The sequence below is a fragment of the Saccharomyces cerevisiae genome, chromosome XVI (assembly GCF_000146045.2).
Source record: "Saccharomyces cerevisiae S288C chromosome XVI, complete sequence".
Classification (NCBI taxonomy): Eukaryota; Fungi; Ascomycota; class Saccharomycetes; order Saccharomycetales; family Saccharomycetaceae; genus Saccharomyces; species Saccharomyces cerevisiae.
The window spans coordinates 51,231-76,641 of record NC_001148.4 but is presented as its reverse complement, the minus strand read 5'-3'; the positions used below and the strand labels follow the sequence as shown (position 1 = coordinate 76,641).

At 37.8% G+C, this 25,411-nt stretch overlaps 12 protein-coding genes and 2 non-coding genes across 14 annotated transcripts, besides 9 other annotated features; 8 read left to right on the top strand and 6 right to left on the bottom strand.

Moving 5' to 3' along the window:
• Positions 1 to 402: 402 nt before the first annotated feature.
• RPL36B (60S ribosomal protein eL36 RPL36B) lies at positions 403 to 943 on the top strand (the record flags this gene model as incomplete). The annotated part of the gene is made up of 2 exons (NM_001184312.1): positions 403 to 418; positions 657 to 943. 2 exons carry the CDS (start codon positions 403 to 405, stop codon positions 941 to 943), a joined length of 303 nt encoding a protein of 100 aa, NP_015074.1.
• Positions 944 to 1,922: 979 nt separating this feature from the next.
• Positions 1,923 to 2,333, top strand: ATG41 (Atg41p; the record flags this gene model as incomplete). Its single annotated transcript, NM_001184064.1, has 1 exon — positions 1,923 to 2,333. The coding sequence occupies one exon, from the start codon at positions 1,923 to 1,925 to the stop codon at positions 2,331 to 2,333; it is 411 nt and encodes a 136-aa protein (NP_015073.1).
• A 427-nt stretch (positions 2,334 to 2,760) lies between these two features.
• YAH1 (adrenodoxin) lies at positions 2,761 to 3,279 on the top strand (the record flags this gene model as incomplete). The annotated part of the gene is made up of 1 exon (NM_001184066.1): positions 2,761 to 3,279. One exon carries the CDS (start codon positions 2,761 to 2,763, stop codon positions 3,277 to 3,279), a length of 519 nt encoding a protein of 172 aa, NP_015071.1.
• Positions 3,280 to 3,414: 135 nt separating this feature from the next.
• Positions 3,415 to 3,610: an origin of replication (ARS1605; Autonomously Replicating Sequence).
• Positions 3,611 to 3,635: 25 nt separating this feature from the next.
• VIK1 (Vik1p) lies at positions 3,636 to 5,579 on the top strand (the record flags this gene model as incomplete). Its single annotated transcript, NM_001184067.1, has 1 exon — positions 3,636 to 5,579. One exon carries the CDS (start codon positions 3,636 to 3,638, stop codon positions 5,577 to 5,579), a length of 1,944 nt encoding a protein of 647 aa, NP_015070.1.
• A 111-nt stretch (positions 5,580 to 5,690) lies between these two features.
• Positions 5,691 to 7,157, bottom strand: HFI1 (Hfi1p; the record flags this gene model as incomplete). Its single annotated transcript, NM_001184068.1, has 1 exon — positions 5,691 to 7,157. The coding sequence occupies one exon, from the start codon at positions 7,155 to 7,157 to the stop codon at positions 5,691 to 5,693; it is 1,467 nt and encodes a 488-aa protein (NP_015069.1).
• Positions 7,158 to 7,759: 602 nt separating this feature from the next.
• Positions 7,760 to 8,917, bottom strand: BBP1 (Bbp1p; the record flags this gene model as incomplete). Its single annotated transcript, NM_001184069.1, has 1 exon — positions 7,760 to 8,917. One exon carries the CDS (start codon positions 8,915 to 8,917, stop codon positions 7,760 to 7,762), a length of 1,158 nt encoding a protein of 385 aa, NP_015068.1.
• Positions 8,918 to 10,027: 1,110 nt separating this feature from the next.
• Positions 10,028 to 11,665, top strand: CLN2 (cyclin CLN2; the record flags this gene model as incomplete). Its single annotated transcript, NM_001184070.1, has 1 exon — positions 10,028 to 11,665. The coding sequence occupies one exon, from the start codon at positions 10,028 to 10,030 to the stop codon at positions 11,663 to 11,665; it is 1,638 nt and encodes a 545-aa protein (NP_015067.1).
• A 1,116-nt stretch (positions 11,666 to 12,781) lies between these two features.
• YPL257W (uncharacterized protein) lies at positions 12,782 to 13,363 on the bottom strand (the record flags this gene model as incomplete). The annotated part of the gene is made up of 1 exon (NM_001184071.1): positions 12,782 to 13,363. One exon carries the CDS (start codon positions 13,361 to 13,363, stop codon positions 12,782 to 12,784), a length of 582 nt encoding a protein of 193 aa, NP_015066.1.
• Positions 13,364 to 13,635: 272 nt separating this feature from the next.
• Positions 13,636 to 13,918: a long terminal repeat (Ty1 LTR).
• Positions 13,919 to 13,921: 3 nt separating this feature from the next.
• Positions 13,922 to 14,253: a long terminal repeat (Ty2 LTR).
• A 13-nt stretch (positions 14,254 to 14,266) lies between these two features.
• Positions 14,267 to 14,603: a long terminal repeat (Ty1 LTR).
• Positions 14,267 to 20,190: a mobile genetic element (YPLWTy1-1; Ty1 element, LTR retrotransposon of the Copia (Pseudoviridae) group; contains co-transcribed genes TYA Gag and TYB Pol, encoding proteins involved in structure and function of virus-like particles, flanked by two direct repeats).
• On the bottom strand, positions 14,626 to 19,894 carry YPL257W-B (gag-pol fusion protein; the record flags this gene model as incomplete). Its single annotated transcript, NM_001184392.2, is given in 1 exon segment — positions 14,626 to 19,894. Coding segments are annotated over 1 exon segment (5,268 nt in total).
• YPL257W-A (gag protein) lies at positions 18,572 to 19,894 on the bottom strand (the record flags this gene model as incomplete). The annotated part of the gene is made up of 1 exon (NM_001184391.1): positions 18,572 to 19,894. One exon carries the CDS (start codon positions 19,892 to 19,894, stop codon positions 18,572 to 18,574), a length of 1,323 nt encoding a protein of 440 aa, NP_058190.1.
• Positions 19,854 to 20,190: a long terminal repeat (Ty1 LTR).
• Positions 20,191 to 20,233: a long terminal repeat (Ty1 LTR).
• Positions 20,234 to 20,283: 50 nt separating this feature from the next.
• Positions 20,284 to 20,352: a long terminal repeat (Ty3 LTR).
• A 15-nt stretch (positions 20,353 to 20,367) lies between these two features.
• Positions 20,368 to 20,473, top strand: YNCP0001C. The gene is made up of 2 exons: positions 20,368 to 20,403; positions 20,438 to 20,473. It is a non-coding gene; the product is annotated as a tRNA-Trp (tRNA).
• A 310-nt stretch (positions 20,474 to 20,783) lies between these two features.
• Positions 20,784 to 20,985: a long terminal repeat (Ty1 LTR).
• Positions 20,986 to 21,488: 503 nt separating this feature from the next.
• THI21 (bifunctional hydroxymethylpyrimidine kinase/phosphomethylpyrimidine kinase) lies at positions 21,489 to 23,144 on the top strand (the record flags this gene model as incomplete). The annotated part of the gene is made up of 1 exon (NM_001184072.1): positions 21,489 to 23,144. The coding sequence occupies one exon, from the start codon at positions 21,489 to 21,491 to the stop codon at positions 23,142 to 23,144; it is 1,656 nt and encodes a 551-aa protein (NP_015065.1).
• A 32-nt stretch (positions 23,145 to 23,176) lies between these two features.
• On the bottom strand, positions 23,177 to 23,665 carry SUT390. Its single transcript, NR_188208.1, has one exon. It is a non-coding gene; the product is annotated as an SUT390 (non-coding RNA).
• A 305-nt stretch (positions 23,666 to 23,970) lies between these two features.
• Positions 23,971 to 25,398, top strand: APM1 (Apm1p; the record flags this gene model as incomplete). Its single annotated transcript, NM_001184073.1, has 1 exon — positions 23,971 to 25,398. The coding sequence occupies one exon, from the start codon at positions 23,971 to 23,973 to the stop codon at positions 25,396 to 25,398; it is 1,428 nt and encodes a 475-aa protein (NP_015064.1).
• Between the last annotated feature and the right edge of the window lie 13 nt (positions 25,399 to 25,411).

The window sequence follows — 25,411 nt, the reverse complement described above, 5'->3', positions numbered from 1 at the left end:
TGTGTGCCTCTCCAATTTGTGTTAAAAAATGCATCACGACTCGTTTAGACAATGTTGTTGTTGTTGTTTTTTTTTTGACTGTATTTTCACCCGTACATCCACGGATGTGTTGGGTTTTTGTTTCCGCTTTACCGTGCGGGAGACGACCATGACCGAGAGGTCTGGTTGCGAAAGACGCACATACCGCGTGCGCGGAACTTTTTCATTGGGTTGCCAACCAAGGCTGTTCAGGGAAGCCCGACGAGGGAAGCTAGCATGAATGCACTAGGAGAGAGAGAGAGAGAGAGGCAGAGGAAGAGGCACATCATTGCATTTCTTGAATATTCGTTTTAATTAGCGTTAAGTCTTAAGTTCGTGTATTACCATAGTCAAAACAGAATAGAGAAGCAAGGATAATACAAAATGGCTGTCAAGACTGGTATGTTTACCTGAACTAATGAACTGTAGAGCAAAAGCAAAATGAACTGAACCACTAAGCCAACAACAGAAATACAAACAGGATGAGATTAAGCTCCAGAGATATGCAAACATCGTTTATATCCTGCACCCAGCGTTGCAGTACTCCGTGGAGTCTTTGTTTATTTATTTTGCTCGTATACTACGTGAGTACTAGTGTGCTTGTTACTAACATAAGATATTCTATTTTTTTCCTCTAGGTATCGCTATTGGTTTGAACAAGGGTAAGAAAGTCACCCAAATGACTCCAGCCCCAAAGATCTCCTACAAGAAGGGTGCTGCCTCCAACAGAACCAAGTTCGTCAGATCTTTGGTTAGAGAAATCGCCGGTTTGTCCCCATATGAAAGAAGATTGATCGATTTGATCAGAAACTCCGGTGAAAAGAGAGCCAGAAAGGTCGCCAAGAAGAGATTGGGTTCTTTCACCAGAGCCAAGGCTAAGGTCGAAGAAATGAACAACATCATTGCTGCCTCTCGTCGTCATTAAACAGCGTGAGGGGGCCACAGTCAAGCAAATCCAACTCCGCCACAAGACCGAGTGCTATTTTCCATGGCTCTCCCCCAAAGCTAGTTAATAAAAAATAAGTAACAAATCATTATAGTAATTCTTAATCGATATCTATTTAAGAAGTGTAACAGCACATGCAATGAACCGACTTCGTCATTCATTACCTCTGCTTTTCCCTTTTTCAACAGTCACGTGCGCATCTCCCTTCCGGGTAAGCACCGCACATGCCAAAGACCCTATCCTGGCTCGCCCACTCACTCATCTCCATTAGAGACTCAACCACATTTGTGGGTGTGTTACAGAAGTTACACCATACCCACTGTCCTGGTCCGCAACAGTTGCAAAATCAATGATGCCTGCTACCGTCATGCTATCATGACAAACGATGGCACCTTTGCCAAGCAAAAAACTGTAAACAAAACCAAACCAAGAAGTCCCTTGGGGTTGTGAGCCATATTCTCCATCTGCGTTGTTTCATAACCAGCCCAAAGGGTTGCACGTTCTCTTCCGTCGATCTGGAACCAAGCTGTGGCGCTGCGTGGAACCGTCCGGAAATCTACAGAAGCCGTTAGAAGAAAACAGAATAAACACACGTGACCCCGTCAGTGTGGAAAGCCGCGGGATCACCACCGTTATTCGTTTTTTTTAGCACGCGCGCGAAGATGACACATTGCACACCACATGTTTATGACCATTGTTATTACTCATTTCACTGTTATTTTGCATCCACATCCACACCCGGGTGGTTTTGCAATTCGGTAATTACTCCACGGTGCATAAAGAAGCGGCTCTGCGTAAAAAGGTATATATAAGAACAGGACTCATCTTGATTTCGGAAAGGGTCTGGAGCAACTCTCTTTCTTTCTTACTTGTTTTATTCTTGAGAAAACCAAACTAAATTGGCTACACCAAACCAACCAAACTTACACACAATAATATACAATTACAATTATTTACAATGTCCTCTGTGGAATCTTCCCCCATCTCGCGCTATGAAGACGAGGTCTTCCCTCTTTCGTTTTCAAACGTTGCTTTCGAGCCCCCTATGCTCTCGCATAGCCCGGACAGATCGACTTATGCCGATGACTTTTCTCAATCTTACCAGCAAGAATTGCTAACTTTTCCGCTATCGTACCCGATTGTCGATGAGTCAGAATGCACGCACACTAAAGATAAGACGGACAGCAACATAATAACGAGTACTGAAGACGATTGCATGTTCGATATGGAATTTAACGGCAACGCCGCCAGTGCAGTTGCTGCTGCTAGTAAGGAATCTAACTCTGCCTCTGGGTTTGCCTTTGCAAGTAACGATGCCTTTGCCAATGTCGCACAACAGAACTACAGACTGTGGTTGTCATCGGTATGACGCATTTTACCACATCTCTACTTGTTCTCACGACCCCTTGCATCGCATATCCTACACATTTTAAATCGGCATTCCTTCCAAGCATATTCTTAATTCCTAATTTTACATAGTTTTTTTTTTTTTTTAGAGAAAATAACAACAATATACATAGAACTTACTTACTCAATTCTACTATATCTTTTTTTTTTGTTACTATTAGTCATGTTTGCATGACTCCATTACATTTTCGTTTTTTTGCTAGCCAATTCTGGTCGTCGGAAAAACTTTTCATTGAATCTTTCAAAGCGTGTAGCAGTTGCATTTTTTTAAAAATGAATATGTATGCAAAATATATATATGTATATATATGCCTAATATACATAATAATAGAAAAAAAAAACCTCATACGAAATAGGCGCTTCTCGTATCTATACTCAACCCGCCCCCAATGCTGAAAATTGTTACTCGGGCTGGACACACAGCTAGAATATCGAACATCGCAGCACATCTTTTACGCACCTCTCCATCTCTGCTCACACGCACCACCACAACCACAAGATTTCTGCCCTTCTCTACGTCTTCGTTCTTAAACCATGGCCATTTGAAAAAACCGAAACCAGGCGAAGAACTGAAGATAACTTTTATTCTGAAGGATGGCTCCCAGAAGACGTACGAAGTCTGTGAGGGCGAAACCATCCTGGACATCGCTCAAGGTCACAACCTGGACATGGAGGGCGCATGCGGCGGTTCTTGTGCCTGCTCCACCTGTCACGTCATCGTTGATCCAGACTACTACGATGCCCTGCCGGAACCTGAAGATGATGAAAACGATATGCTCGATCTTGCTTACGGGCTAACAGAGACAAGCAGGCTTGGGTGCCAGATTAAGATGTCAAAAGATATCGATGGGATTAGAGTCGCTCTGCCCCAGATGACAAGAAACGTTAATAACAACGATTTTAGTTAATGTCTGCATTTTTACCCCTCATTTGTGCCCCCAATTTCTCCTGTGAATAATCTATATATATATATTTATAATTATAATTATAAGGAAACAAGTCAACTTTATAATATACTCTTAAACAATCGTTTCGCGATATCCTCTGTCATGCCTCCACTGCCAGGTCTTTATTGTTTAGTCTCAATAATCGCAATTAAGTTAATAATATTTGCAATTGCGGCAAAGAAAAAATAGGTAAACAAAGAACTGAAAAAACAAAAAAAACAAAAAAACAATGAATATAGAATATGAAATGCCCTAACAACACACACATACACACACATTCTCCTCGCAAAAGCACCATTTCCTGACCAGTGTACTTTATGGCGTCACAGCAAAACAAACACGCTTTTCTTTCAAAGAATAGAATCTTTCACAATCCCGATAATGTGTCCTCATCAAAATCTCGAAACCTTATGGATATCACAAACACGACAAACACCATGAATGGCTCTAGACCTTCGTCTATGAAGAGTTCATTGGCTCTTCCACCCGTAAAGGATTCCTTCCCATCTGTATCTCGATCTGCATCATTAAACATCAACATGAGCAAAATTAAGGACTTAAAAGACCGCCAAGACAAAATAAGGTTCCAAAGACATACTCTCAGGACTCAATTGATTGAGTGCGAAAGAGAAATCAAAACCATCAAGTTTCGAGATCTCAATAAGTCCAGGTTTGAACTTTATAAGAAAAAATCCAAACAAGCAAAGTATCTCAAACAGGTTAGAGATTTGACGCAAAATCTGAACTCCAAGGACGGTGAACGCGCTGATTTAATTAAGAAGAACAAATCCGCTTTGGCAACCTTGCAGGCTGAACTCGACCAGAATCTGATCTTGAAAAGGCAGGAATCTCAAGAATTGTACAATAATAAGCTTATCTTTTGGGAAAATGAGCTGCAAATAATGGAAAATGTCGAGCCTGACCACGAAATCACAGAGGAAATATCTCAGTTGAAGAAAACGCTGCAAGAGCTCAACATAAATTGGGCGAATTTACAGAAGCAAAACTTGGAAAGACAAGTAAACCACGAATCACAATTGAGGAAGGATTTTATTGCATTCAAAGAAGCTAAGTTAAAATCCATGGAAAATTTGACAAACAAACATCGTGAATTACTTGATCAGATAGCCACTCTACAATCGGAAAGTGAGAAGTTACACAAGGAGATCATGGATATAGATAGACAAGCTGAATATTCGGAACAAAACATCTCAGAAATAAATGAAAATATAAAACAATTGGAATTGGCAAACAACCCACTAATAAGCAAATCCTTACAAAACTCGCAAGATTTGGAACATTTACAAAACCAAATGGAAAATTTGAAAGAAATGGCCTCTAAACAGGAAAAATTTTATAATGATACCTATAACACTGTGGAAAAAGAACTCCTGCGGAGTAGGAGACTTGAAAACTCTATTATTGAACAAAAAGGCACGATGCGCTGTTACGCTTACGTGATGGAGCAAAATTTGCCTGAGAACCTTTTATTTGATTACGAAAATGGCGTAATAACCCAAGGTCTAAGCGAACATGTTTACAAATTTAATAGGGTGATACCGCATTTAAAAGTTTCTGAAGATAAATTTTTCACTCAAGAGTATAGCGTTTACCATGATATGTGCCTGAACCAAAAAAAAAATTTCAACTTAATATCTCTAAGCACCACTCCACATGGCTCATTGAGAGAGTCTCTAATAAAATTTTTGGCCGAAAAGGATACAATATATCAAAAACAATATGTGATCACCTTACAGTTTGTATTTTTATCAGATGACGAATTTTCTCAGGACATGCTCTTGGATTATTCCCACAATGATAAAGATAGCATAAAGTTGAAATTTGAAAAACACTCAATTTCTTTGGATTCCAAACTTGTCATCATAGAAAATGGACTCGAAGATTTGCCCTTAAATTTTAGTTGTGATGAACACCCAAATTTACCTCATTCTGGGATGGGTATAATCAAGGTGCAGTTTTTTCCTCGAGATTCAAAAAGCGATGGCAACAATGACCCCGTACCGGTGGACTTTTATTTTATCGAGTTAAATAATCTGAAGTCCATTGAACAGTTTGATAAAAGCATCTTTAAGAAGGAATCATGCGAGACCCCTATTGCACTTGTTCTGAAAAAACTAATTTCTGATACTAAATCCTTTTTCTTGCTAAACTTGAACGATTCAAAAAATGTCAATAAATTATTAACGATTTCAGAAGAAGTTCAAACACAACTTTGTAAAAGAAAGAAAAAGCTCACTTAAGCTCGGTCACATTATCGTCTTTCTTAACACAGCCATTTAGATATGAAACAAATAAGGTTTATAATCTTTCAATATAATTACAACATACCGCATACACACACTTTTTATACATCAATCTTCCGTTAAGATTCCTTTAATTAACCAATTTAATTCATGCCTTGTACCAACGTTTCTTTCATCCAAAGGCGTGAAAGTCGGCTTTTCATTTAAGAAGTCCGGCAAGTCGTCAATATTGCTCTTCATATCTACTAGTTCATCATCGTTAACTAGCCCTAAATTAGTTAACGCATAGTATGAACCTGAAGGTTCAACCAAATTCGGAAATATAGATAACGAATCATATATGTCTTCATTCGTTAATGATATCGTTCTGTTTTCATGTAACTCCTCATTAACTGCTTCGCCAGCCTTTGTAATGCTGCTCATTGATATGTCGCCAATATCGTCCTTGCTACTGTTATTGCCGTTATTAATACTTTTGGCTTCATCGGCACATTCATCCTCATTTTTATCATCATCTAACTGCTTAATTTTGGCATCGCGTTTATCAGCAGCCATTTCTGATACGGATTTATAAAGCCCACTCTCATTCAAATCATAATAATCTGAATATTTCTTCCTTCTATAACGAACTGTATCAATAGTAAACTCTATTATATTTTTTAGATATTGATCTAGGGCCAATGATATAAGCTCTACGCAACGTGCGTCCACTGTGCCGACTAACCCATGTTCTCTTGCTATACCAACCATTCTTAAGTAAAACGAATCCGTGTCTGGTAAAGAATGGCTTTCGCTCGCTAAAGGAACGTTGAATCCATTCATTATATCTTGTGACCATTCCAGCGGCGTTTTTAAATTATTGCTCTTGACACGCTTCAAACTTTCTGGATTGGTTACAATGGGAATTTTGGGTATATTATTTAATCTGGCTTGAAATACAGAGCAAAAAATGAAGCCTCTTTTGCCGGCCTCTTTCGTGATCATTTTAAGTCTATTTCGATCATTTAGAGGTAACGACATGACAATTTTTTTATAGACTTCAATTTGAGAGTTATGCTTATTGATTCTTTTTAGTTTATTGTTTGGATTGTTGCTTCCATTGCCAAATCCCCAAGAACTCTCATTACCGTTTCTCCCAAGAGGGTTTTCACGTAATGAATTAGCAAAAATCCCTAATAAAAGTTGGTTATGAAGTCGTACTAAACTATGGTGATGATTTGTATTTGATTTTTCTAAGCTTGCAGCGCTTGGTGAAAATACCAGCTCTAATTCATTAGAAAGTTCCTTTCTGGATAACTTCCCTAAAATGAAAAGACTGATGATCTGAGCATATTTCGTCCAGCTTTCTTTTCCCAATAGTGAGGTTAATTCTTCGATCATGGCACCCAAATCAATTCTCTGATTTGGTCCCTGAGGCTCCGCAGTTTCATTGTTACCATTGTTAGGCTCGGTATGATTACTGACGGCAGGACTACCAATTAGGCCCGGCTTCATATATGCATTCGTGGAAGCTGGCGAAGCAGCTGGATAAGTTGGCTGCAGAGGTTTAGGTGCTGGCGATTGTATAGCTGACATGATAGAAGAAATCAAAACTACTGGGCTTGTTTTCCCTATATTTTTATTGAATTTTTATTACCACTTATAGCTCAAAATTTATACTGTGGGAAAAATCACGTGCGAGAAAGTAAGCCCTATCCAATGATGATAACGAACAGACGAATGAAAAGAGCAACGATACTTTGTTAATCTGTTGTAAGTTCGATGTTCAAGGCACAAGTAGACAGAGACAATTTCGCGTTGCACCTACTTCTATCCTGAATTTTATCTTTTTTATTTTAACAAATTTATGTCACATCGTAACTTCAAGTTTCACTTTTTTTGTTCAAAATCGCAACCTGATAATGAAGAAAAAATGGGCGGGAATTACAGCTCGTGTTGAGTGATGATAATAAGAACGTATCTTTTTTTATTCCGTTATCTATATAATGTACATACCTAAGTAGTTAACACATTATCATTGCTATCATGACGTATTTTTAATGTTACAGTGGGAGAAACGTGTCAGCTTTTCTGCTTCAGCGTTCTATGAATCCGTCTATATTTTTTAAGTAATCAGTGTCCCATGAATGCGAATTAGAGTCGTAACTGTTATTTCCATTGTGGAATGGAGTCCTGTCCTATTGTCCTGTTGAAAAAATATTCGAACCAGCAGAAGTATCTTTTCTCTCGTTATTACGAAGGCTAAGCTGTAATAATAAATCATGTATTTCGGATTCATAATTGTCCCGCTGCATGTCCTTTTCTATTTGCAAATTGGTATATTTCAGCTCTAAATCGGATAGTCTTTGCTTCAATGTTTGTATTTCAAAGTTTTTCAAATCCTCCTCCTGATACAGCCGTTCCCTAGAAGTGGCCAGTTCAGCCTCATGACTGATCGTTTGATCAAGGACCTTTTTCAAACTCTTGTACTTCTGACCTAATGAATAATAATTTTCAAAGAGTGTCTTAGATTTCTTCAACTCGTTGACCAGTTCTGCTCTCATTTCCTCGTATGCTTGCTTATAAGTTTGCTCATTCCTGTGGAATTGCTCACGCTGCTCTCTAACATCCTCACACAAATCTTCCAGGTCTCTACTGTTCAAGTCCATTTGTGCAAAAAGATCAAAATATGCCTTTTTATACTCTCTATTCTTGTGGCAAGCATCTTCGTCCCGGACATAGTAATTGTCTATTTCATCACGTTTTGTTAAGGGAGATGGAAATTTGCCTGGTATATCTTTAACCGATAACTTATAGGGCGATCTTCTAACCTCATTAACTCCATCCTTGTTAAATAATTTCGAGAGCAAAGGGTCGTCTTCCTGAGGTGGTATAAAGGGTATCTGCGAATTGGAAAGCTCATTTATAGTTCTCCTTTTTGTGTGTAGTCTGTGACCAAATGTATCCGTAGGTTCGTTACGAAGTGGTTCTCTCGGTACTATCGGAGCAGGACTTCGTAAAGATCGTATTCTCTCTTTGCTGTGGTGGTCACCGTTAACAATTGAGTTAAAGCCGTTCTCGTTGTACTCTGGGAGTAACTCGTACTTCCTATGGAGCGTTGAATCCAGACCAGACCACGAATTTGACCTCGATAAGTTTGTACTCCTCCTGTTGGAGTCATTTCCAAACTTCATAGAAAAATTTGTGTCGTCTTGGGCATACCTAGATCGGTCTCTTCGTTCTTCCTGATCTTTATATTTCATTGAAGGTGATATGTCCGTACCAAACAGCGCATCCTTAGTCCATTTGAAAAGACCAAAAATGCCCCCTCCGCCCGTGTTGTCTTCCTGATTCATTGTTCAGTAGTCATTCGCCTCTATGCTCCTTCGAAGATTGACTTTTTTCGTTGTTTTGATTTCCTCGTCTTCAGTCTCTTTATGTTGTATTAGTTTTCAAAGTGTCAAGTTTTTCGTGATTTTCACCGAGCGACACAAAAACGGGTCGCGTCAGAAATAATTTTAAAAGAGCAGCGTAATATACCGCTACAGAAAAATTGGTTCAAGTATCCATTTTTAAGCATCTTTGCTTCTATTTACTCTTGAAAATATTCCTCCAGTATCGCCTGTGTTGGAGTGCGGTAACTTTTATTGTTTTCTCTACGAGTGAAAGGCATTTTTTGAAACCACTATTCGTTTCCTTCTGTAAGTTATCTCATCTTTTTCGTATCCTCCGCACTTTTACCCTGAAATGCGAACTAAAGCAACTATACATTGTTAATAATGATACTGAGGTTCAAAAGTGCCAAGTTATCAATTCATGCGCGCTTTACCCGGCTCCATCTTTCCGAAAACGGAAATCATCGCGAAATTTGTCTCAACGGAAGTACACGAAATTCGTCCCGCTGAACCTCAAAACTGCGTGTTCTAGTCACGAAACGCGCCAAAAACCGTTATGTTTCCGCATGCGGATACCTAGCGAAGAGCACATTTGGCGTAGCCTGTTAAGTATAACTGCTAAAAATTGAAATGAACACCAACTGAAACAACTGTTGGCCCTTTTTGAGGATCTAACCTGCGAAATGTTGATCTGACAGGCCTACTGAAAAACGGAAAGGAAAAAAGGCCTGCGCAAACGCAGAACGCAGATCCGCCTTCTATTTGCGTATCGCACGCAGCCTCTGGCTACTTGTTTAACTTACTATCTCTTTCATATATAAAAAAATAGCAATCGACTCTGGTAACTATTATGCTCCTCTTACTGGTTTTTTAGTGAATTGGCAATAGATAATATCAAGGACAACTTACTTTTATTTTAACATCTACTTTACTTCATCGTCAAATTTTCTTCTTATATACAGCATTGCTAGACTCTATAGCTGCCAATTCATTCGCTTACCACATCATAATTTGCATACAAAAGAAAATCTTTTCTTTTTTCCATTCATTCATTAAATTTAACGACAGACAATGGCTAGTGCTGAACCAAGACCCCGTATGGGACTCGTCATCAATGCTAAACCGGACTACTATCCGATTGAGCTATCTAATGCAGAATTACTTTCTCACTTCGAAATGCTGCAAGAATACCACCAAGAAATCTCCACCAATGTTATTGCTCAATCATGTAAGTTCAAACCTAATCCAAAACTAATAGACCAGCAGCCTGAAATGAACCCCGTGGAAACAAGGTCCAACATTATCACTTTTTTGTTCGAGCTGTCTGTGGTCACTCGAGTGACAAATGGTATTTTTTTTCATTCAGTTAGATTATATGACCGCTATTGTTCCAAGAGAATCGTGTTACGGGACCAAGCCAAATTGGTTGTCGCTACTTGTCTCTGGTTGGCTGCTAAAACTTGGGGCGGTTGTAATCACATCATCAATAATGTAGTCATCCCTACTGGCGGAAGATTTTATGGTCCCAACCCAAGGGCACGTATACCTCGACTCTCTGAACTAGTTCATTACTGTGGTGATGGTCAGGTCTTTGATGAATCAATGTTTTTACAAATGGAAAGACATATACTAGACACTTTAAATTGGAACATTTATGAACCAATGATCAATGATTACGTTTTAAATGTTGATGAAAATTGTTTGATGCAATACGAACTTTATGAAAATCAAGTTACTTATGACAAACAATGCTCTGAAAAACGTCAGTCTCAATTATCCCAGGATAGTGATGCCACTGTAGACGAGAGGCCCTACCAAAACGAAGAAGAAGAAGAAGAAGACTTAAAACTAAAGATCAAGTTGATTAATTTGAAAAAATTCTTGATTGATGTATCCGCGTGGCAGTACGACTTACTTAGATATGAACTTTTCGAAGTATCGCACGGCATATTCTCCATTATCAATCAATTCACCAATCAAGACCACGGTCCTTTTTTAATGACTCCAATGACATCAGAAAGCAAAAATGGTGAAATTTTGAGTACCTTAATGAACGGCATTGTTTCCATTCCTAACTCCTTGATGGAAGTGTATAAAACGGTCAATGGTGTTCTACCCTTCATTAATCAAGTGAAAGAATATCACTTGGATCTACAAAGAAAACTGCAAATTGCATCCAACTTGAACATTTCGAGAAAGCTTACCATATCAACCCCATCATGCTCTTTCGAAAATTCAAATAGCACATCCATTCCTTCGCCCGCTTCCTCATCTCAAAGCCACACTCCAATGAGAAACATGAGCTCACTCTCTGATAACAGCGTTTTCAGCCGGAATATGGAACAATCATCACCAATCACTCCAAGTATGTACCAATTTGGTCAGCAGCAGTCAAACAGTATATGTGGTAGCACCGTTAGTGTGAATAGTCTGGTGAATACAAATAACAAACAAAGGATCTACGAACAAATCACGGGTCCTAACAGCAATAACGCAACCAATGATTATATTGATTTGCTAAACCTAAATGAGTCTAACAAGGAAAACCAAAATCCCGCAACGGCGCATTACCTCAATGGGGGCCCACCCAAGACAAGCTTCATTAACCATGGAATGTTCCCCTCGCCAACTGGGACCATAAATAGCGGTAAATCTAGCAGTGCCTCATCTTTAATTTCTTTTGGTATGGGCAATACCCAAGTAATATAGTTCCTGTTCTTTTCATGATAAATGAATGCCAATTTGCCAAACGTACCAAAAAGAGACCAATATTATAAGATTTATAAAAGAAAAGCTTTCATATTCTGCGGGAAAAGAGAGACCACATACTCAGTTTATCGCTATAATTTTAACGGTATATATTTATATTTTTGTAAATCAATGAAACAGCCAACTAAATTCTGTGTAGAGTTAAAAAAAGGACATTAAAAGTATTTTTCTTTGCTGATGGCACTCAAGTCTAATCTTATTAAAAAAAATCGATTATTAGAATAAAGAAAATGTTATTCAGTTGTGGTAAAATCCTAAGCTCAACAATTCATAACTTAAAGGGATAAGAAGCGACGACATATAATATGAAGAGTGACTTGTTCATGATACAATGGAAAGCTATTTATTCTTTTTCTAAAGATTCCTGTATTTTCCTTAAGAACTTCCTGCATACAATATACAGCATTGTTGCCTTTATCGAAACGAAAAACTACCGAAAAAAGCAAGACGTCCCACTATTTTAGACTTCGTATACTTATTACGCAGGTAGGAGTGCAATAGTTGATGGGGTAGAGAGAAGCACTGAAACTGGTGTCCTCAAAGAAACTGGTGTTTTCAAAGAAACCCCATCTAGATGATATTAACTACCCATTCTCTATACACCGGGCATCAGTCAAGATAGTGACGATTTGCTGTATGTTAAGCTAAACTATGATTCTCCCTTGAGAAACCACTTGAAATGTTATCCGCAGCGGTTTATTTGAGAAGCATGGCCAGACAAATACAGAAGAAGGGTAGCAGTTAATCTAAACCTGATGCCCACAAAGCGTTTCAGTTCTCTAAACAACAGGAAACTGCGATTAATATTACTATTATTCATTTCTGCCTTTGTACTATGACCGATACACTCAACCGGCGAAAAGTGGAACTTGAGAATTGATGTCTTCATCTTATTATAGGTATTTTATGTCACGTACGGTTTTCAAAATTTGTCATGCGTATTCTTTTTTTACCACTGATTTATGCCATTATCTACTATGAGTAAAATTTTAAAAGGTACAGTGTGTATTCTGGTTGAATTTGCTGCGTACTTCTTACCTTTCGACTACCATTCCATTAAGCGGTGTCAAGATTATTTAAACCTTCGTCGCGAATCTCGATAGCGGCTTTCTGTGAAAGATATATTTCAAAAGTGAATGCAATTGCTACATTGACCAATGCAATGGCGATATCTAATATAATAAGTTGCAATAACATTTGAAAAACATTACCTTTTCGAAAAATCAACTGAACTAACCAAATTAAAACTGTCAAAACCGTATATGCAAGGAAAAATACCAACCATAACGCACATGTAAATTTCTTGGGGTGTCTTTTCTTAAAACTTAAAAGGTGATAGTTTATATTCGAGTACATTGGAGGTTGACCCATTTCTTGAGTTCTGTATGCTCTTTCCCCCCATATCAGAAACCATCCAATGGAAACAAACGCCGCATACATAAAAGTAACTATATCAGCTAAAATTGGCTTATCAGTAAATATTGAATGCTTATACAATATGTGCTCCGGAGTGAATGAGCTTTTTGTAATTGCAATAAAGAAAAGAACTCGGCAGAGCTTGTCATACTTCGATTCCGAACTTGAACCCCTAGCACTAGGGGATACATCGCTAATCCTTTCATTTGCATGAGCTGTCATACTACAACTTTTCAAAAGTATATGATACTACCAAGGGGAAAAAAAAAATAAATGGTGATCTGTATACTATACTTGATAGCAGTCTGCTTGTTGTTTAAGGAAGCGCCTTTATCTCCAATTTGTCTAGTGTTTCCAAATCAACGGTGAAAAAAATCTCGTATGAAGTCCAACACAGGCAGTGGAGTTTTCTCCAAAAGAAATTGTAAAAAACGTATACAGTATTCATTGTTGGTATATATGTTATGCGTTTTGTTGAAATGAAACTCTAAAATTGAGATGTGGGTGAATTTTTAGATAATTGTTGGGATTCCATTGTTGATAAAGGCTATAATATCATGTATACAGAGTATACTCGAAGCTCTCCTCGGCGGTATGGGAATCCTCAAAATAAAATCGAAATTTCTATATACCAATATTACGATTATTCCTCATTCCGTTTTATATGTTTGATTATCCTATTACATTATCAATCCTTGCACTTTAGCTTCCTCTAACTTCGATGGGCAGCTTCTCATAACTTATGTCATCATCTAACACCGTATATGATAATATATTGATTGTAGAGCATGTGGATTTTGATGTAATTGTTGGGATTCCATTGTGATTAAGGCTATAATATTAGGTATGTAGATATACTAGAAGTTCTCCTCGAGGATTTAGGAATCCATAAAAGGGAATCTGCAATTCTACACAATTCTATAAATATTATTATCATCATTTTATATGTTAATATTCATTGATCCTATTACATTATCAATCCTTGCGTTTCAGCTTCCACTAATTTAGATGACTATTTCTCATCATTTACGTCATCTTCTAACACCGTATATGATAATATACTAGTAACGTAAATACTAGTTAGTAGATGATAGTTGATTTTTATTCCAACATTGATAGTATAACTGAGAAATGGGTGAATGTTGAGATAATTGTTGGGATTCCATTGTTGATAAAGGCTATAATATTAGGTATACAGAATATACTAGAAGTTCTCCTCGAGGATATAGGAATCCTCAAAATGGAATCTATATTTCTACATACTAATATTACGATTATTCCTCATTCCGTTTTATATGTTTATATTCATTGATCCTATTACATTATCAATCCTTGCGTTTCAGCTTCCACTAATTTAGATGACTATTTCTCATCATTTGCGTCATCTTCTAACACCGTATATGATAATATACTAGTAATGTAAATACTAGTTAGTAGATGATAGTTGATTTCTATTCCAACATACCACCCATAATGTAATAGATCTAATGAATCCATTTGTTAGTTAATAGTTTAAATGTTTTTATCGGAAGAGGTTTTGTCATCACATCAGCAATGTTCTTCTTGGTCTCGATGTAGTATACGTATAAATTATTACCTGATACTTCATCTCTAAGTCTCATTGCCTTTGTGCCAAAAAATCTGTTTCTAAATTTCTCTTCATTTGTAGACTTAATTATACTGATCGTTGATCTACTATCAGTAAGTAAGCCTTTAATAATTGGTTTCTTGTTAAGTTCTTGTATCAGGTAACTTAGATTATTTAATAATGGGACAGATTCACTTATCGCGTGTATTTCTGCTTCCGTAGTTGAAGTACATGTTAATGAAGCCTTGGTGGACTTTCCTCCAATTACCTTTCCATTAAGTAAATATATGTTGCCAATTTGTGATTTATAATACGGTTGGTTGCCATACGAAGCATCACTTATTGCGACTAGTTTATTATCTGGCTCGGTAGGTTTGTTTTTGTGCCATATCAGTTGTTTATCTCTAGTGTCCCACATGAATTGTATCAACTCATATGTCATGTCTAAAACTTGCCTAGAGGGGAATAGTATATGTTGAGCAAGTGTGTTGATGTAGTATAGTAAGTCAAATCTAAATTTATATCCAACATATGAAGCTAGACCAATCAACTTTTGCATTTCATGTACCTTCTCTTTGTATTCATCTTCATCTATTTCTAGTTCATCCTGGTCTATATAAAGACCTGGTTGACCTGGAGCGCTAAGTTTTCTTCCTTTTGGATTCAAAGGTACGTTTAATTTGGGTATTTTCTCAGTTAATGAGTTTTCCATACCTAATTTCATGTATTTACCTCTTTGATATTTGATTTCTAAGCCAAGTATGTCGTACTGAATTTCGTTATCACTTTCACCCAGATTTATTATCTTTGTATCGTATTGTTTCTTGAGTGTTGTTATGATTTTCTTATTTGCATTTAAGTCTTTGCTGAATAAAATCATGTCGTCAACAAATAAACATATTGTTACTTGACTATTCTTAAATACGCATGACCATCCACGAACTTCTTCCATACCACACTGTTTTATCAGGTATGATTTGATAGTTTCGTACCAGTTCGCTCCACTTTGTTTCAATCCATAAAGTGATTTCTTCAAACGTATCAACTTATCATTCATTCCTAAATGTGGTGGAGGTCTTATGTATAATTCTTCTTTGATGTCTGCATACAAATATGCCGAAGATATGTCTAATTGTGTAATATAGTAGTTATTGTCTAATGCAAGTGACAGGGATGTCATTAATGCATAGTGATGTACGGTATTGGATTGCATGCCTGAGTCGTAAGTGTCAGGATGCTGAATATCACCTCTTGCAACAAATCTAGCTTTATGAGTACCGTCACGTTTCTTGTTGAAGATAAACATTGAGTTTATTACTCTTTTAGGGTCTATTTCTTTTCTGTCATAATATTCGTCAGTGTCCCAAGTTTTCATCTTCAACAGTTGATTGACTTCTTTGTGGTATGCCTCGATATATTTTTCTTTTTCTTTAATATCTTTATTATAGGTGATTGCCTCATCGTATCGTAAGGTTGTCCGTATTGGTTTGATTGATTTTACTGCTTTTACAGCTGCAATCAGGTGAATTCGTTTCTTCGATCTCGGAGGTTCTAAACTACGCATATTCTTAGTATTCCATGTGTCTCGTGATACCTTAATTTCAGTTTCATTATCTTCTAATGATCTTTTCTTACTGTTGATAGTAGTATAGGCATTAGAGTCACCAATACCACCCAAACTGGAATTAGTTTGACGAGAATTTATCGGTGGGAGTTCTTTAAATGGGTCAGGGAATTCGGTAGGAGATTCTGGAGGTAGATCAGGGAGTGGGAGATCAGCGATGATAGATTCCTCGGTATTCTGTTCAGAAACAGTAGTTGGCGTTTTGATAGGAACAATATTGTGCGATGAATTATTTTCCGGTGGAGAAGCATCGATTGAAGGTGAACGGTGTATAATCCTTTTCTCAGTCTCTTGGTCACTTATCTGCGGAACAGTTTTGTTGTTGGTACCACCCGTACTGGATATTGGTACGTTTGTATGATTAGTCTCATTTTCACTGTACGAGTCTGAGTGTCTGAAATCTTTAGATTTACTGGCGTGCGACGACTCATGTGTGTTAGATTGGGACATGGGAGCAAGTAAAGGAACATTTAATTTATGCATACCACCCGAACCGGTACTCTCGATATTGGAAATTTGGGGGGTGCTAGATCTCTTCTTTGATGGAAGAATATTAGATTCAGATATGTTGGGGTCAACTTCTCTGGGTGCGCGAATATTGGTTTTAGAAACACGTTTCGAATCTTCAGTATGAGTTGACGGAGGTGTGGAATCGGTTGGACTCACAGCTTTTGAAAGGACATTTCTCGGTTGCTCAGGATGTAGTTCAATGTCGGATTGGAAGTCATGGTCAGATTCTATGTTAAGATCATTGGATTCTTGGATCTCATTTGACGCAATGAACGAATGATATGAAGCAGTTAAACGGTTTAAGTCTTCATCGAAAGTGAGTGCGTCGTAATTGAATTGATCTAATCTGGATTCCTTGCCCTGAAGAATAACATAGTTAGTTGTATCTACTGTCTTCTTTAAGGATGGAAGATAGATGATATATCCATAAGAGTTTCGAGACGGATGTAGAGCGTAGCCTGGGATGCCACGAGGATGTATTTTGGAGTTAGGGTTGTGATCATTGACGATAACAGGTTGACCGAAAGGTAACAAAGTACTGATATCAAGTCCTGCCAAGCCAGCATGTTGTCTTGCAGATTTTTTGCTTTTAGGTGAAGCTAGTGAATTTCTCACAATAGTAGAAAATTCGATTGCAGAGAACCATAAATGGTTCGGTAAACCACTACATTGCAGTTGAGTACGGCAGTCATCTAATAAGGTACGGTTGAGCCGTTCAGCGACTCCATGTGCTCGGGAATCCGCTGTGGTTGTATAGCATGGAGTTATACCATTTTTTTCAAGGAATTTATGGAGAGTTCTGTTAGTATACTCAGAACCACGGTCCATTTGTATAACCAAGACACTGGCCTGAAACTGGTTCTTAATAAAAGCTAGTATCGTAGTAAAAACATCGAGGATAGAGTCCTCGCGACGGTCGTGTAATGGATAAACCCAACGGAATTTTGTTGTCTCATCAGTAAATGAGATGAAATAGGATGGTGCACTATTTGGTAGGTTGTGAACTGGACCAAATATGTCAGTATGTAGGTATTGAAAGGGTTCGTATGAATTTTGGTATTTTAGTCGTGAACCTTTGATATGTCTGTGTTTGGTGCTTTTGCCGATTAAACAATCAGGACATTGATAGTCAATAGCACTAGACCAGTCGACATCTGATTCGTTAAAATACGTGATGGTGTTATTTTTAAGTGAGTATCGAATTGTCTGTGCATTGGCATGCGCAAGCATTCGATGAATGAAAGGATAAGGATATTTGCGTGTACTTTCACTTGTATGGACATTATTGATGGTGGGTACGGAGATATTTGATGGAAGCAAGTACTTTTTAGATACCCAGTAAAAGTCTCCATATTTTACGATAGGTGCAAGTACAGTGCCGTCAGATCGTTCTAAGACGTTTTTGGTAAAGCATGCTGTGATATCTACTGCAGCCAATTCATTCAAACTGAGTAAGTCATAGGCTATGTTAGGAGTGTGCAATACCTTTATTGATGTTTTGGTGTTGTCCTGGAAGTGAAATTGTAGGTCACCAATAGCGTTAATTGGTATATTTCTTTTTTGAGCATCAACTACGTTTATGTCAGGATTAGATGATGCTGAGTGTATGTGATGAGCAGATCTTATAAGGGTTCGTGATGCTCCTGAATCGAGAAGGAGGTGTCCAGGGAGTTCATCATCAGAATGATTAGTGTGATTTACCGTAGATTCAGTAAGTTCCTGGCCTAAGGTGAAGGTCGTGCTTATTGTTCAATTGAATCGGTTCAGTAGTTGATTTACTGATGGAATCGTTGTCCGTGCTGGGAGAGTTATTAGATGTGGATACATTGTGAGCCCTGGCTGTTTTCGATTTCGAATTATTTGTTTTTTGAGGATTCCGAGCTATAACTTTGGGTTTGGTTGTATTCGTATAGCTGCGAGAATCATTCTTCTCATCACTCAGATTTCTCCTGTAATTAGGTTTGCTGTTTCTCGATCCCTGTTGTTCTTCATAAATAGCATGGATATCTAAGAACAGTTCAGCGACTGTCATATTTAGATGTCGATGACGTGTGTAGCGTAAAAATTTATATTCGCCAGATAGACCTCTCATAATTAATTGGCATGCGACCTTGTTATTGATATGAATGCCATTATTGTTCAGTCTGTCGATAATGTTTGTGACTTTTGTTTCAAATGCATCTGCAGGTGTACTGCCATTATATTGCAAATTTGCCAGGGTCACAATGTCGTTTGCCTCTTGGGTATCAGATTGCATTTTTTCAATACTTTTGGAAAGAATTTTCATGATATCCGTATAATCAACGGATAGGATGTCTTTGACCCAGGTAGGTAGGAATTGAGAGGGAGCAAATATTTGAAAAGTGTTATACAAGAAGGTGAGTTCATCATCAGTGATCTGACGTACGGGTTTTCCGTTTACTGTCGGAATAATACCACCGAGATTCGAGTTTTGTAAAAATTTGATGTATGTTTTAACCCAATTTGGAAAGTCATTAGGTGAGGTTAACATTGGTGGTGGTCTGACATATTTTTTAGTGGATGTCATATCAGAGTCCGCTGAGGATGAATCAGTAAATGTATTACCTGACTCAGGTGATGGAGTGCTCAGAGGCGTTCCAACTGATGATGGATACTGCGGAAACTGTGATTGTGGCCCAGGTGGAAAGTACATAGGCGACATTTGATAAGGTGTATACGGAATCATAGATGGGTGTCCGTAAAATGACCAACCAGATGGATTGGCTTGGTTTTGGGTCATCATGCACTGCTGTGGGTACGGCCCATTCTGTGGAGGTGGTACTGAAGCAGGTTGAGGAGAGGCATGATGGGGGTTCTCTGGAACAGCTGATGAAGCAGGTGTTGTTGTCTGTTGAGAGTTAGCCTTAGTGGAAGCCTTCTCACATTCTTCTGTTTTGGAAGCTGAAACGTCTAACGGATCTTGATTTGTGTGGACTTCCTTAGAAGTAACCGAAGCACAGGCGCTACCATGAGAAATGGGTGAATGTTGAGATAATTGTTGGGATTCCATTGTTGATAAAGGCTATAATATTAGGTATACAGAATATACTAGAAGTTCTCCTCGAGGATATAGGAATCCTCAAAATGGAATCTATATTTCTACATACTAATATTACGATTATTCCTCATTCCGTTTTATATGTTTATATTCATTGATCCTATTACATTATCAATCCTTGCGTTTCAGCTTCCACTAATTTAGATGACTATTTCTCATCATTTGCGTCATCTTCTAACACCGTATATGATAATATACTAGTAATGTAAATACTAGTTAGTAGATGATAGTTGATTTCTATTCCAACAATAACTATTAGTTGATAGACGATAGTTGATTTTTATTCCAACAATTGGTAGTATGACTACTACGTGATGGTCGATAGTTGATTTTTATTCCAACATATGTGTTTTATGAACGTTTAGAATGACGTATTGTCATACTGACGTATCCCATTTTGAGATACAACACTTTCAACAATAGTTGAAGCGGTGGCTCAATGGTAGAGCTTTCGACTCCAATTAAATCTTGGAAATTCCACGGAATAAGATTGCAATCGAAGGGTTGCAGGTTCAATTCCTGTCCGTTTCAATTAATTTTTTTCCCCATCTCTCATTATATGGGACGCTATCCGCTATCATCATCACAGCGGACACTCAGCTTCAAGAGTAGCATTTAACATTATCGCATCAAGCTCAACAATCATCCATCGTTCGCTGGTATAACAAATTTGTTAAAACAAGGGGAGGTTCATTGCTACCTTCACGGGCAACTGTAACAACTGTCCAAAACAAATATATGATATACAAACGTACAGTTTCTCTGTGTTTGAATTACTTTACCCTGTTTAGAAGAGTGAAGAAATGATAAACCGTCCCTTTTATCATCGCTCACAGCAGGTTTAATGAAAGCTGAAACGAAAGGATTTATAGTGTAATGGGATAATGAGCGACAAAATACAATACGAAAAAGAAGATGTGATATTGTTATATAGAATTATCGATTACCTTTGTGGATTCGAATATTCTCGAGAATAACTTATAGTATATTCTTTATGCTCAATATTATAGCCTTTAACAACAACGCACTCCCAAGAAGTTGCTGTATAAATTTCACTAGCCTATAAAATTTCCAGAACTATCATGAAAATGCTATGAATGTCCTCAAATATCCGAAAGAACAATGAAGGTAACCAAAAATAAAGTAAATCGCTTTTGTTTTACAAGAAACGCGATTTTCATCATTTTATTACCGACTTAGAGTCCGCTTCCCATATTTGCATATACACACGAAGTACCATAGTAACACACCATGAAAGTGCACGCGATTTTTTAGTAACTGCCAGGTCTGTTCTCACTTCGCGATCTCGTATTTCTTTAATGATACGTATATGTATAGCTTCTCTTTTCTGATAGATCGATGCATCCAGACTGAATATTGGAAACCCTTAGAGCTACTCCATCTGGCAAGAGAAATGCTCTTATTTATAGGCACTAGCCAAACTATACAAAGTTAGACGCAGCACCTGTTGTTTGCATCATTATTTATTCTTCCAAATCTGATCACGTTAGGAAATATACATAAGGAAAGCAACTGTCTTGCCACAATGACCTATTCTACAGTTAATATTAATACACCTCCACCATATCTCGCTTTGGCCAGCAATGAAAAATTACCCACAGTTTTGTCTATTGCTGGAACAGATCCAAGCGGTGGTGCTGGTGTTGAAGCAGATGTGAAAACTATCACTGCACACAGATGCTATGCTATGACATGCATCACTGCTTTGAATGCTCAAACTCCAGTTAAAGTATACAGCATTAATAACACGCCAAAGGAAGTAGTTTCCCAAATTTTGGACGCCAATTTACAAGACATGAAATGTGACGTCATCAAGACTGGCATGCTTACGACAGCTGCTATCGAGGTTTTGCACGAAAAACTGCTGCAGCTCGGCGAAAATAGACCTAAGCTAGTAGTTGACCCAGTCCTTGTTGCTACTTCAGGCTCTTCTTTAGCTGGAAAGGATATAGCCAGTTTAATTACGGAGAAAATCGCACCTTTTGCTGACATTTTGACTCCTAACATTCCGGAGTGTTTCAAACTGTTAGGTGAAGACAGAGAAATAAGCAAATTGCGAGACATTTTCGAAGTCGCAAAAGACCTTGCCAAAATCACCAAGTGTTCCAATATTTTGGTTAAAGGTGGTCACATTCCATGGAATGATGAAGAAGGAAAGTACATCACTGATGTCCTTTACTTAGGGGCCGAACAAAGGTTTATAACCTTCAAGGGTAATTTTGTTAATACAACCCACACTCATGGTACCGGGTGCACCCTAGCTTCCGCCATTGCATCAAATTTGGCTCGCGGTTATTCCCTTCCCCAATCCGTTTATGGCGGTATTGAGTACGTCCAAAATGCGGTGGCCATTGGCTGCGATGTCACGAAAGAGACTGTTAAGGACAACGGGCCAATTAATCATGTCTACGCCATCGAAATTCCATTAGAAAAAATGCTCAGTGACGAATGTTTCACTGCATCAGATGCCGTACACAAAAAGCCAGTCAAAAGTTCTCTTAACAAAATCCCTGGAGGAAGTTTCTATAAATATCTGATAAATCACCCTAAAGTTAAGCCCCACTGGGACTCCTATGTGAACCATGATTTTGTTAGAAAAGTAGCAGACGGTTCCTTAGAGCCTAAGAAGTTCCAATTTTTTATCGAACAAGATTACCTGTACTTAGTCAATTATGCCAGGATTTCCTGCATCGCGGGTAGTAAATCCCCGTGTCTTGAAGACCTGGAGAAAGAGCTAGTTATTGTCGAATGCGTTCGTAATGGGCTTTGCCAACATGAAAGGAGATTAAGGGAGGAATTTGGAATTAAGGATCCCGACTACTTACAAAAGATTCAAAGAGGTCCTGCATTAAGGGCTTACTGTCGTTACTTTAATGATGTTTCCAGAAGAGGTAACTGGCAGGAGTTAGTTATAGCTCTTAATCCTTGCTTAATGGGCTATGTTCACGCTTTGACCAAGATCAAGGATGAAGTAACTGCAGCAGAAGGCTCCGTTTACCGTGAATGGTGTGAAACTTACTCATCGTCATGGTGCCACGAAGCTATGCTTGAAGGCGAAAAGCTGTTGAATCACATCTTGGAAACATACCCTCCAGAAAAACTTGATACACTGGTCACAATATATGCTGAAGTTTGTGAATTGGAAGCTAACTTCTGGACCGCCGCTCTAGAATATGAATGAATAGACACATCGATTTTTACAAAATATACAAAAAGTTATACGTAGAAATAATGAATTATGCAAAAATAGGTGTCAATAATTTAAGAATGTTCCTTCATTTTTATTAATATAGTAAAAATTGTTCGGCAGAAACCAAAATCTTCGTTCTGATTTTGGCGTTCTAGCGGCGCTACCATCCTAGTCACATACCTCAAGTATTCACCATAATTTCGTTGATAACTTATCCGGCAGAAACTTTCTCATCTTTCAGAAACCTAACACTGCAGTTGGACATTCTCGTAACATTAGCTGACAGAACTACGACAGACAGTTGCGACATAAAAAAAAAAGAATCACAACTGAACGCATCTTAGGGAAACAGTTAATGTTGGCACTGATGATTATTTGAATAGTGCGTCTTTATATATATATATTTTCTTCAAGGTATTCCTCCATCTGAAAATAATTGAGCATTCGACCCAATATAAACGTTTTCTATGCGCTAAAATTACTGCATACTATCAATAGGACTGCTATGGATCTATAATAGTTATGTAATAAAGATGAAGATATTTCAATGGTATAAAATACGCTCGATATACTATAGCCATCATTAGACGTAACTTCAACTAAGCGAGAAAGGGTATCTCTAATTATGATAATAGTCTTTGAAAGTCGTTGATAGCGATGTTAATTGAACGTATTGAAATATTGCTAGACGATGAAAAATTAAGAGTTAAACGGAAAGTGGGCTGAACAAAAAAAAGCATATAGAGAAACTAAGTCGTACAATTAAATATAGGAGTATTTTTGAAAATTGTAAATTACGAACTTGGAGGGACACAGAATGGCTTCTGCAGTGTATTTTTGCGATCATAATGGGAAACCACTCCTATCAAGAAGGTATAGAGATGATATTCCGCTTTCTGCAATTGACAAATTCCCTATATTACTCTCGGATTTAGAGGAACAATCAAATCTGATTCCTCCATGTTTGAACCACAATGGTCTGGAATATCTATTTATACAGCATAACGATCTATACGTGGTGGCAATTGTGACTTCTCTTAGTGCCAATGCGGCTGCCATTTTTACTTTTTTGCACAAATTAGTGGAGGTATTAAGTGACTACTTAAAAACCGTTGAAGAAGAATCTATTAGAGATAATTTTGTTATAATATATGAATTACTGGACGAAGTGATGGATTATGGTATACCACAGATCACAGAAACTAAGATGCTGAAACAGTACATAACACAAAAATCCTTCAAACTAGTTAAATCCGCCAAGAAGAAGAGGAATGCTACTAGACCACCCGTCGCACTAACAAATTCAGTCAGTTGGAGGCCAGAAGGCATCACTCACAAGAAAAATGAAGCCTTTCTGGATATCGTCGAATCTATTAATATGCTCATGACTCAAAAAGGTCAAGTTTTGAGATCAGAAATTATCGGCGATGTTAAGGTTAACTCAAAATTGTCTGGTATGCCTGATCTGAAATTAGGTATTAATGATAAAGGCATTTTCTCCAAATATTTGGATGATGATACAAATATCCCATCAGCGAGCGCGACAACATCCGATAATAACACAGAAACTGATAAAAAACCATCAATAACATCATCATCGGCCACAAACAAGAAGAAAGTTAATATTGAATTGGAAGATTTGAAATTTCATCAATGTGTCCGATTAAGCAAATTCGAGAATGAAAAAATTATAACGTTTATACCTCCTGATGGAAAGTTCGATTTAATGAACTACAGACTATCTACTACGATAAAACCGTTAATTTGGTGTGATGTAAACGTTCAAGTTCATTCGAATTCTAGAATTGAAATTCACTGTAAGGCCAAGGCCCAAATTAAAAGAAAATCTACTGCAACTAATGTAGAGATATTGATACCGGTCCCGGACGACGCGGATACACCGACTTTTAAATATTCACACGGGTCTCTAAAGTATGTCCCTGAAAAAAGTGCAATCTTATGGAAAATAAGAAGTTTTCCCGGTGGTAAAGAGTACTCAATGTCTGCCGAATTGGGACTGCCTTCAATATCAAATAACGAGGATGGCAATAGAACAATGCCAAAAAGTAACGCGGAAATCTTGAAGGGACCTGTCCAAATCAAATTTCAAATACCCTACTTTACTACTTCAGGTATTCAAGTACGTTATCTTAAAATTAACGAACCCAAATTGCAGTATAAGAGTTACCCATGGGTAAGATATATCACGCAAAGTGGTGATGATTATACAATAAGGCTGACGTAATGTCTGAAAAATA